General features: G+C 53.5%; 1 protein-coding gene across 1 annotated transcript in view; it reads right to left on the minus strand.

Moving 5' to 3' along the window:
- Positions 1 to 425: 425 nt before the first annotated feature.
- Positions 426 to 12,088, minus strand: part of CASQ2 (calsequestrin 2) — a 44,931-nt gene continuing 33,268 nt past the window's right edge. The window contains exons 9-11 of the mRNA XM_079760731.1: positions 5,241 to 5,341; positions 3,315 to 3,389; positions 426 to 1,906 (exon numbers count right to left, since the gene is read on the minus strand). Of these exons, the coding sequence (XP_079616857.1) occupies positions 1,700 to 1,906; positions 3,315 to 3,389; positions 5,241 to 5,341 (383 nt within the window). The 3' untranslated portion in view covers positions 426 to 1,699. The remainder of the gene's footprint in view (positions 1,907 to 3,314; positions 3,390 to 5,240; positions 5,342 to 12,088) is intronic.

Here is a 12,088-nt window from a genome sequence, read left to right on the forward strand (position 1 = left end):
CTCCCTTCCTCTCTTAAATCAATTAAAAAATACATATTAATAAATAAATAAGTGCCACAAATCGGGGTACACACAAAATGCCATGGACATAGAAGAGAAGGGGCCAGGTCACCTAGGCATTTGGATAGATGGTGACATCACTCATCCAAACTGGGGCTCCACTAAGAGGAGGGGAGCCCAGGGGGAGAAGGTAATGGCCTTGGGGTTTGTTACATTGTTTGAAGCGTTTGTGCAGCATCCAAACCATGATGTCCAAGAGCAGTTGAATAAATGGGTCTAAGTCAAGGTTAGCGACCTAGACATGGAAGTCATTAGCACATAGGTGGTGGCTGATGGGCATGGATGATCCTACCCTAGAAACATGTTTAGAAAGAGTTGAGATACTGGGAAACACTAATATTTAAAGGGCGGGCAGAGAAAGGAAGGTCAGGAAGGAAAACTGAAGAAACAGAGACAGAGAGAGAATGGGAGCAGGATCAGAAAATCAGAGAGGATTTCCAGGACAGTCTTAATATTGGGGAGCTTTTGGGTCTTGCTCCCCGGCATTGGCCATCAGTTTGGCTCAAATGAACTCATAAAAATTCTCCAAAAGAAAAACACACACGAGATAGTTTTAATATTTTCAAAATATGACTTTAATGACAGTTAGCTAGTATTCCATAAAAGGATTGCCCTATTTTGGAAGAATTTGCAGTGTCTTGCACGTTAAAAGATTGAGAAAATAACTTAGAACATTCTTATTCACACTTAACGCTAAAACTACCGAGCACGATGTAACTTAGAGTCCTGAAGGCACTTGGGCATGTTTATGTTAGTGCCTTGGGGCATCACTATGAACTCTGTTTACTGTCCTGGTCAACGGTGGGAGTGCTGGTGAAAGGAGAGTTACCTGACCTCTGGATAAAACAACTCTTTCTCCAAATGGGAAGGGGGGGGGGGGTCCAGAAAAACCTTTCATTCTTTCAGTGTCTCCCCCTCCCATATGTGAGACTTGTCCCTCAGGGAAGTTCAGAGAGCACGTTAACCTCCATCCCAGTGCCCCACATCCTGGAAGTGATGGTGACCTCCATCCACAGGCGCTTGTACAAGGCCTCTCGATAGCCATCCGAAGGCTCGGATCGGCGCTCATGATGGTCTGACCTCCACTTAAAGAATACGCTTAATAGAGCCGAGAGAAGCTGACTCATAAGCCTGTCCCCAAGGCTGAGCCTCCCCTACGAGGGCTCACTGATGTGCCAGGCATGGGGCTACAGGATTAATTGCGTGTCTTCCCTGGGCTCTGATGATAATATGGCCACTGCGTGTTTGCGAGTTAGCAGGCTGTCCATTCTGGCCCCGAAGGAGCCAAAGGAGACAAGTAAACTTGAGTAGCGGTGTTAGGGGAGGGCTCTCCCCGGAACGCCGGAGTCCTGCGCTGCCATGGCCACGGGTGGCCAGACAGCAGGGCTTTCCCGTGACGGTCAGGACCATCCACAGGGGAACAGTTCCCCACGGTCCTTGCTGAGTGGGGCGATGGGGTTGAGAAAGGCATGTGCATGTGCTGAATTGTACAGCTCCTGATGGGAAGGGGTGGGAAGAGATGGTGGGAAAGGGAGAGAGCGACTGGGCGTGGCCGGGGCTGCTGGCTGCCCCCTGGTGCTGTCCGTGTGGAAGTGGGGAGCCGGGATTCCGTTTTCATCAAAACCAGGTGGAGCCAGAGCTAGTCGTCATCATCATCATCACTGTCATCATTCTCCTCCTCATCAGAATTATCGCTGTCGCCATCGTCATCGTCGTCATCGTCATCTTCCTTGTCATCTTCCTCAGTGTTTATCTTTCCAGAAAGCACATCCTCAATCCAGTCCTCCAGCTCCCCGGCCGTGGGCAGGTCGTCGTCATCCGGAATCTCCATCCAGACGCTGTCAGCCTGCGGGGAGGGGCAGGATGGGGCCGTGAGTGAGGCCGCGGGCCAAGTGGGACCCGAGGGCCCCACGCGGCTGGTATATAGATCCCTATCCAACAACATCTATAGTCCATTCTTAACGATTTTAATTTATTAATGAAATCCGGTGCTGCTCATGAGTTGATACTACTAGTAACATGTGGCTCCTCGTCTTTGTTACTGTTTTAACTTTCTTCCGTGTTGGGGCCAGGTGTGCAGTGTAGTGGTGAGATGATCGTGTACTTGACAAAGTGGTCCCCTCCCCCAGTATTTCCAATCCCCACCTGGCACCATACATGGTTATCACAATATTAGTGATTATATTCCCTATGCTGCACTTTACATTCTGTGTCTATTTTGTAACTACCAGTTTGTACTTCTTAATTACATATTCTATTTTATATAGAACTAGAGGCCCGATGCACGAAATTCGTGCAAGGGGCTTGGCCCTCGCATTCCGGACAGTAGTTCTGCTGTTTGGTCTAATTAGCATATTAGCTCCTTATTATATACGATGACATTTCTGGTAGGATAGCCACGAAGCTACCACCAACGTTTCCCACAGGGATCGGACTAGGATGGGGTCGGCAGTGCAGCGTGTTTTTGCTTTTCACCTTATATGCTACTGTTGTTTTGAAGTGTTCCAACTTGAGCAAATTGTTGACGTTATTATTAATATAAAAACTAGTTTAGAAAATACGTAAATGTAGAATTCCCCAGCTGACTGAACCCTGCGGACAGGGCGAGGGGAATGGCTAACGGGCCCCCTTCACACCCGTCGGCACCAGTTAGCGGTGGCTCTGACGGACCCTTCTGTGGCCATCCCTTTCCGTCCATCATCTGTCTGCCTGGTGTGTCTGTCCCCTGTGTGTTGTTGTGTGGAGCTGCATCAGATGTCTGGACTGAGGTCTGCCATTCCTCAGGCTTGGCCAGGCCTCCTCACTAGCCTCTGCCGCCCTCGGGCCAGTGGGGCCTGGATGGTGAGGAGAAGCCCCGCCATCCCCCTGGCTTCCTCCCACTTCCTGTGACCCAGTCTCCTGTCTGCGAGCCGGTGCCAGGGGGCGGGCCTCCATCCACCATGCAATGGCAGCTCCAAGTGTGGGGTACGTTGTGCGAAGAGACCTTGTTTGGGGGCATTGGAAGAAAGTACAGGGGGGCTTATTCCCAAATAGGCCGTGACCCAGGTCAGGCTGGCCCCATAAGCAAGGACATGCGCCGTGGGAGGGAACCAGGAACCATAGGTTGGGGCTGGCTCTGAGACGAGGCGCGGGCCACACTGAGCTTGGGCGGGGCCCGGGGTCCTGCTCCTTTTATGAGGGACTGGACTCCCTCACGGTCAAGGCTGCTCGGCAGGACACGGGGGCCTGGGCAAGCTTCCACGGGGCGTACTCACATCTGTCACGTTCACCACCCCAATCTGCGGCTTGAATAGGTCGATCTTGAAAGTCTTTTCCCAATAGGCAATGAGCTGTGGCAACAGAAGGTAAAATTAGACGGCGGGGACAGGGCATTCCCTGCTGAAATCGCTTTTTGTGGTGCCCCCACCTGCCATCCCATCACAGTAACTAGGTCACCGCTGGGTGAAGGGCTCCCAGCAGCTGCGGGCACTTAGGAAATTGAAGACTTGCCCAGCCCTCAGCCCTTTAAATCAGCACGGGAAGAAAGGATGTCATAAACCATGAAACGTGGAACGTGGACGCGTGTGCAGCTGTAGGGGAGAGCGTTGCAGAGGTGGTCCAAAGTCGATCCCCAAATTGCTTGGGGCCCTTTATAGCTTATGTGGTGGGAGAGATTTCCCTCCGCCTCTCCCAACGCCCCATTTAAAAAGCCCTTACGCTGCGCCACTCTGCCCGTGAGGTCGCTGAGAAAACAGTGACGCGTCGTCGGTTGGCATACAAGTAAGAAGAGTGCCTCTTCCTGCAGACAGGCTTGGGTCCCTGTGGGCTAATCTCCGACGGGGGCGGGACTAAAGGCTGGGGGCCATGGGCTACCAATAAAAACGGAGGCATTCCGTGGTGGGAAAGTCTCCCAGGTGAATACATAGCCGGATGGGCCCTGGAAATCAGAATAGTCTGAGATTTTTCCTTTGCAAAAAGCAAGGCAAACAGAGCAGGTCAGAGCTGCAGACCATCTGCAAGCTTGCATAACCAGAGTCCCGATAAATTAGAAACACATCCGCGCTGTGGCCAAAGTTATAGCACACAGCGCCTCCCACGGCCGTGGTTTTGTTAGGACTGCCGCAACGATGGCATTGACCTCAGGTGTCATGGAAGTCTCTGCCTTGGATGCACTCGTCCTGCATGTGGGCTTGGGTTGCAATCACTAAAACCCCTCGGTTTTGTCTGTTTAGCCATAGCACGACTGGTCCTGGCCTATGCATCGAATGGTAACTCCTGGAAGGCTAGACTTGTCATTTATAACCTATGAAACATGTCCTGATGGCCAGCAGTTAGCTCAACCTGAGGTCTGTTGACTGACCAACAAAGCTTTGGCATCACGTAGACCTGGGTTGGAACATCACACCGACCAGTCACTGTTTTGACCTCTCCAGCTGCCGTTCCTTCCCTCTGTGACCCGGGGATGATAACAGTCCCCACTTCACAGGGTGTTGAGATGGTTAGACGAGACAATACATGTGAATAACTTACCCTCATTCCAGGCATACAGTACACAGCAGCTGCATTCATCATCATCACCACTGGGCTTGTGTATTGTCCAAATTCTGCTTATTCTCTTTAAACCAAGCACAACCAAGGCTTGCTGCTCATTGATCGCTGACACCAGCGAAAGTTTGGACTTTAAGGCTCTGACGCATGCTAGTCCCGGGCTGGGCACTAGGCCAGGACCTGGGAGAACCCGACGGAGACCCGGTCCCTGCCCCGGAGGTGGCTCCTTCTCCCTGTGCAGCTCTGGGCTCTTTGCAAAGAGCTCACGTCTGGTTCTCATCACTTAGTAACTCGGGTCACCTCGAAACGACGGTCCCCACCCAGGAAAATGAGAGAGGTTACAGCAGTGGGTGGTGATGGGCTGCAGGCAGCTATGGCGCTGCTGGCAGAAGCATTTCAGCAGCTCAGCTGAGATTTTTGGTCTCCAGGGGAGTGAGAACAAATACATTTAACCACGTCAGGGACAGCACCAGGCCCCAAGGTCAATGTTGCCCCAGTGGCCAAGGTCTCCCCTGCTGGATGGGGCGGCCACTGAGTTTATGCAAGTGCCCCTCCTGTTTCACATCCTCCTTCACGTGAGAGGCCCTCACACCACACCCAAGCATGACACTGTGATGGCGACCACGGCCGGGGCCCGGGTCTGAGCCACTCACCAGAGGGAAGTCATCCGGGTCGATCCAGATGATGCTCAGGTCCGGGTTGTCGGTGTTGTCCCGGGCCACCTGCTTCAGGGTCTCCAGGAACTCGTAGCCATCTGCAGCCGGATCAAGAAGGTGAGTAACCCCCGTGCCTACATGGCTCTCAGCACGGACGGCAGAGGCTGCGGTTTTTCCATGAGGGTTTCTTAAGCCATTGGCTGCGTACCCTCAAATTATAGGATTATTCTATAAAATGAGTCAGAGGAGAGCTCTGCCACAAAGCAGCTTACTCAAAGGAAACAATAAAGTTTTTGAGTAAAGAAATGAAAAGTTCACAGGGAAGTGGCTGGCTTGTAACTAAAGCCGAGCTCTGATCCGATCGCTAACCTGCAGGTGAAGATTAACCCACCCGGCCTGGTCCTCACTCAGCCCTCTGGGCGGCTGCGGAAACCAGCAACTTGCCATTCCTCGGTTTCCCCAGGACCTGTGCTCTGGGACCAGGACACGTAGCCTGGACCCTTGGTTTTCTGCGGCCTGGAATTCCTAAAACCTTCCAACGAAGGGAGCTCCTGACTTAGAGCTGGTTTCATAGTTTTGAGAAGTCAATGGGTTGCCCCTCCCTCCCTATTTCCGTGTGAGCTGTGCCTTCCCCTTAGTCCGCAGCATTCATTGCTCCCGGGGGAGGGATGATTCATAAGAAAAGCAGACCCTGTCTTGTGAGTTTCAGGAACACAGATTTCTTTCTTTCTTCTTTCTTTCTTTCTTTCTTTCTTTCTTTCTTTCTTTCTTTCTTTCTTTCTTTCTTTCTTTCTTTCTTCTTTCTTTCTTTCTTTCTTTCTTTCTTTCTTTCTTTCTTTCTCCCTCTCCACCCCCCCCCCCCCGCCCTCTCTTTCTTTTTGCTTTAAAAGCTTAACTCTTGTAGGACTGCACACAACAAAACTTACACCATAAACAAGCATTTGGGAAGAATGTTTAGTAAGAGAAAGCCTCGGCAACCCCACCCCACTCCCAACTGGAAACAGAGTTTAGACTCTGGAAAGTCCCTGGGAATAAGCCTGTGTGTGTGTGTGTGTGTTTGTGTGTGAGTGTGCGCGCGCGCGTGCGCATGTGTGTACATGTCCATACACACAAACGCAGGCCCATGTGAGCCTCGCTGTCCGCATACAGAAGTGCCACAATTTCAGGGAATCTTAGAATATCGGGCACCCATGCTCTGATCTGGAGTAAATCTCAGGGAAAGGGGAAGACCCAGAATCAATCTCTGGGAGAACTCTGACCGCCCCCCCCCCACCGCTACCCCCCTCCCCCGTCCTTGTCCCCACCCCTCCACCCCCGCAGGAGCACCAGGGCAGGAGAGTCAGGGCCTGTCCTCTTCTCTGTGGTTCTGGGGATCATGGGCGAAGCTGAGAAGGGAGACAGATCCAGCCGCTGGATGGAGGAGCCGCTGGTGACCTTGGGACAAAGCTGGAGGCCAGACCGAATGGCAGATGCCATTGTGAGAGGCTATGATGACAATGACTTCGCCTGTCCATGCCTGGGAGCCAGAGGGACACTGGCCCCCGGGCTTGGTGGGCAGGGGTGGGGGGACCCCCTCACTGTCAGACTCAGGTTCCGCCATCCAGGGGTAAAGTGTAGGTTTAGGTCTAGACCCGTGGTCAGCAAACTCATTAGTCAACAGAGCCAAATATCAACAGTACAACAATTGAAATTTCTTTTGAGAGCCAAATTTTTTAAACTTAAACTTCTTCTAATGCCACTTCTTCAAAATAGACTCGCCCAGGCCATGGTATTTTGTGGAAGAGCCACACTCAAGGGGCCAAAGAGCCGCATGTGGCTCGCGAGCCGCAGTTTGCCGACCACGGGTCTAGACTATGAGGTTACGTTTCTCGCATGGCTGACTCTGGCCTGAAATGTGGACCTTCTGTACAGCCACTCACCAGCTGCTTAGGAATTCAGAATGGCAACCGCCTTTCTTTGTAAAGGTTTCTTCTTTGGTGGGGGCCCCCAGCCAGTCAGGCCCCTCTCTCTGGCCTCTGTTTAACAAGCCTCTCCCTTCTCCCGGCAACCAGGCCTTTGTTTGGCTACTTGGGCCTCTGGGTAAAGGTTTTTCTCAACACTTCCTCATTTTCTCATACATTCCAGGCAGCATGCACTCTCTTCTCAGCAGCTCTGCCTTGCGTGGGTGTAGTCACTTTCAATGTTGTTAGTTCATAAGATTGAGACGGCCTCTCGGGCCTTGTCACCTGGAAAGCAGGCCTTCCTGTCAGCAGAGAGGAGGGTTCCCATTCCCCGCGCCCCCCCCCCCCCGCCGCCCCCCAGCCCAGCAGAGAGGGAGGCAGCCTGGGTGAGACCACAGGGCCATGTGCTGGAGAGTTCATTATCCACCACTCAGGGGTTGGGGTGTAGGTGGGATGGGGGTTCTTCCTCCTGAAGCCCGCGGTGTGGCCAAGAGAGTCAAGCTCCCAGAGGGCCCCTGGCTGCTGCCATCTGGGCACCATGGATCCTTCTCTTCCGGGCACGTTACTGTGTCACAGGCCGGGGAACTTGGTGCCCCCTGGGTTCCCTGTGAATTCATGGAGTAGACTACACAGACCACAAGGGGGAATTCCTCCCAAACACCTCCAGTGCCTGCTTTCAGCAGTGGAGAAAGGAGGGTAATATAGGAAGCCACGTTGCCAGTAGTCTGGGAGAGGAGAACCAATTTTAAGAGAGACCATGACAAATCAGAAATGCACAGAAAGGATGACATTCAACGACACAGACCCAAATCCAAGTACACCCGAGGTGCAAAAGACCAGCTCCCACAAAGGGGAGGGAGAGGCTGTGTAGGCATATGTGTTGTGGCAGATAAGGTCACGAGCAGAACTGAGGCTGAACACATGCAGGACGGCGCTGTCGTTTTCTGATGGGAAAAACCCATAATGGTGGGATTACTTTTTTTCTTTTTAATGCCACATACAAGAACCTTTCCTATTCTGCCTTCTAGAGCAGGTTTGGAGATTTCAAAAAAGATCAAAGGGATAAAAATTGGTTTCTGCAAGCCCACCAGCATGGCCCAGTGGTTGAGTGTCGACCATGCCCAGGTTGCTGGCTCGATCCCCAGAGTGAAGCATGCAGGAGGCAGCCGATCAATGATTCTCTCTCATCATTGATGTTTCTCTCTCTCCTTCTCTTTTACTCTCTGAAATCAATAAAAGTATAATTTTTAAAAAAATTGGTTTCTGCAAGAAAAATCAAGTGGGTTGGAGTTGTTACATAAACAGGAGAAGTAAAAATTGGGGCTTACTGCCTATGTTTAAGAATGCCAAAGGTTTGGGGGTTTTCAGAGGCGCAAGGAAAGCTCAAAACACATGCACAGGGTTTATTAATAAAGGAAGTTGACGTTAGAGGCGGAGAAGTTACATCTAGAACCAAGGGCAGCCTTCTGTCTTTCAGGACAATGAGTTCTATATGGGCACAATCCCTCTGCACCCCCGGAAATGTTCCAGGACAGAGACGGGGGAGCCCAGCCTGAGGCTGAAACACAGGGACGCTTGGGGCAAATGACCTTGGTGAGAATACTGGTTCTGCCATTTAGATTGTGACTTAGGGCAAGTTATTTCATGTCTTTGTCCTTCATCTGTATAATGGGGGTGATGATGATAATGGTACCGATGTCACAGGATGGTTGTGACTTAAATGAGTTAGTATCTGTGAGGCCCTGAGACAGTACCTGGCGCACAGTAAGCTTTTGCCACTTTTGTTTGTTAATCCTCACCTGAGGATACCTTTTCCATTGATTTTTAGAAAGAGTGGGAGGGAGGGGGGAGACGGAGGGGGGAGACAGAGAGAGAAACATCATTTGGTTGCCTCCCACACGCACCCGGAACAGGCTGGGGATCGAGCCTGCAACCGAGGTTCGTGCCCTTGGCGGGAATCTATTCATTGAGCCAAACCGGCCAGCACTGGCCATTGTTTTTAAATGCTCTGAGTTCTTCCAGCTGAATGCAAGGAACCTGGCCACCCACCTGTTCATTCAATGTTTACATTCAGGGCACAGGGCTGGCTTAGAGGCGGCCTAGGTCGTACAGCGGAGAAGGCCCGCGCACCGGAAGTTACGTCACGACGCAGGACGCGTGGGCGGTCCCTTCCGGCCTCTGCTCCCGCCTCGGTGACTGAGGCACCCGGGGCGGCGGGGCGGCAGTTGCGCCTGGGCGAGCCTCGCTCAGGTGGGTCAGGAGCGGGCTCATTCCATTCACCGAGCGCTTTCTGGGTACCGAGCTCTTTTGCATTTAATGTTTGCACTGAGTCTGACGGAGGGCAGGAGGGTTTTATTACCTCCATCTTGAAGAGGATGGAGTCGGGACAGCAGGGAGGGGACGTGACCTGCCCAGTGTCACGGGCCAGCACGTGGCGGAGCAGGTGTTGGGTCTGCACAGCTGCAGCCGTTTCCGCTGCCTACGTTCCCGCCGGGGGGCCTGGCGCTCCTGCCTCGGCTGGTGCTGGAGGTGCCCGGGGTGAGAGCGGCAGTGTGGGGGTCAAAGGGGTCAGCCAGGGGTGCGCGTGGGGCCGTGGGGGCGCTGCTTCCCCGAGGCCATGGGACTGTGCCTTCCCCTCTGACCTGTGGCCGAGCCCTGGCCTCCCCCAGCCGCAGCCACGTCCCTGCGTGAGCCCGGAGCCTCCGAGACGGAGCTAAATAAAGAAGAGGGCCCGGCGCTGTGAGAACCGTGCCGGCTTCCCTGCCCCACGGCGCGGACCCCGCGCTCCCATGACCCGGCTGAGGGCTCCTGCCCAGCCAGGTTTCCCACGGGGGCGCGAGGCCGCTGGGAGCCCCGTCTCCGTGGGAAGGAACCCGGTGACCACGCGCTCCTCCTTCCCAGGTGGCCGGGGCTGGTGGGAAAGAGCCGGCCCCGGGCCCCGGGGACCGGTTCCAGGCTGGTCACAGCCAGGTCAGCAGCCAGGGCTCCGTCAGTCAGAGACCCGTGTGTGTGAGCCCCAGGGAGCCACCAAGAGATCCAGGCCTGTGTGTCCGCTGCGCCTCTCCCTCCCCATGTGATCGTGAGTGTGCCATGGACCTTCTCTGCGTCTTTCTGCTGTTGCTGGCGGGGGTGGTGAAGGACCGCGAGAGCAAGGAGGCTGGCTGTCACCTGGATGACATCAGGGTGGTCACTCCGCGGGGTGGCGAGGCTGCAGCAGGGCCTTGCGGTTCAGGGCGTGGCCGGGAAGCCAGACAGCCCTCAGCTGAACGCGGGCTCCGCTGTTTCCCCGCCATCAGCCTCTCCGGCCTCAGGTTCCTCTGGCGTAAAAAGGGGAAAAAACTAGCACCTCCCGCGCACGAGGTTGTCCTGTCACATAGGCACACAGAAGTGACCACCATCCTCGTCTTCTTCATCATCATGCAGAGGTCACGGAGTGGCTTCAGAGCCCAAGTGGGATCCTCTCCATAAAGCCCCCGGCCCCTTCCTCCAGACTGTCAGCTCTCTAAGGAGCTGGGGTTTATTTAGGTCCCCGAACGTGTGACCTTTCCGTGGAGAGCGGCAGGGCTTTGGTTGGGGCGATAGGCCACGTGTCCCTTTTTAGCAAGAGCTAAGGTAGAGGAGGACCCGCTGTCCGGGCAGGAATACAGTTCCTCGTCCACAGCCGGGCCTCTCCACCCGGGGTCACGCCTCAGTGACCAACGGGCAATGACGGACTAGCCAGAGGCAGAGACTTTCATGGAAAAGCCTTTCCCTTTCTCAGCTCCTTGAAAAAAGATGCTTTGAGCTCCTCCACCCCCACCCAGCGCATTTCTCCCAGCTTCCCAGGAACAAGCCCTGGCTTGGGAAAAGCGGCTTTGGGCCCAGGGATATTTGTGCAGGGAGGAGGTGGAGAGTTTCAGGAGCTTGATTCATCGGCAGCAATCTCGGTCAAACAGGTTCCTGCAGCTTCTCCGAGGCTCTTTGTTCCATTGTTCGGAGAGCCAGACGGGCCTCCCCACAGCCTGGAAGCGGGTGGGGGTGGGCGGAGGGCCCTGGAGTCTGGCCAGCAGGCTGCGGCCCATAGATGGCATCTCTGCCCACAGCACCAGGGATCCGAGTCTGTTTCGTTGAAGCTTGTCCACCTCGGGCACTTGGCCTCCTTTGCTGGTGTCTCCTCCGGGGGCGGAGGGGTGGCCAGATCTGTGGAAAGAAGCTGGAACCACACTGGCTTTTTTTTTTTTTTTTTTTTACAAGGGCTAGATATTTTTGAAGAGTTTTTCCAACTCTGCAAGTCAGTGATGGGGAAACTGGGACACGGTGGACATTCAAACATTCTAATAAAGCTAGGAGGGTGGGGGAGGATGCTGTCAGCTAATTTGGAGCATAGATTTGGTTGTGATACAATGGAATATTATTTAGCCCTGAAAAGGAACTAAGTATGGATACACACCACATAAAGGAGGAACCTTGAAACGTTACAATAAGTGAAAGATGCCAGACAGACCCTCCCAAAGGGCCACATATTACATGATTCCATGTAAATGTGCAGACCAGTCGAATCTGTAGCGACAGAAATTAGATTAGTGGCTGCCAGGGGCTTGGGGAGAGGCCAGGGGGTGACTGCTGACATGTATGGAATGTCTTTCTGAGGTGATGAAATGTTCTGGAATTAGACAGGGGTGCTGGTGGCACAACTTTGTGTATGTACTAAAGCCACTGGCTTGCACACTTTAAAAAGGTGAACAGTATGGCATATGGGTTGTATCGCAACTTTTAAAATTATATGATAAAGACAGTCGGGGTTTTGTCTGTAGGAGACTATGGCGGTTGGTCAGTCGTCTGCCTGACGGTATTTACTGAGCACCTACTGTGTGGCAAGGCCCGTGCGAGGCAATCTATTCCTCCTTCGGGAAGTCCCGCTAACTC

This window comes from Cnephaeus nilssonii, assembly GCF_951640355.1.
Source record: "Cnephaeus nilssonii genome assembly, chromosome: 21".
NCBI lineage: Eukaryota > Metazoa > Chordata > Mammalia > Chiroptera > Vespertilionidae > Cnephaeus > Cnephaeus nilssonii.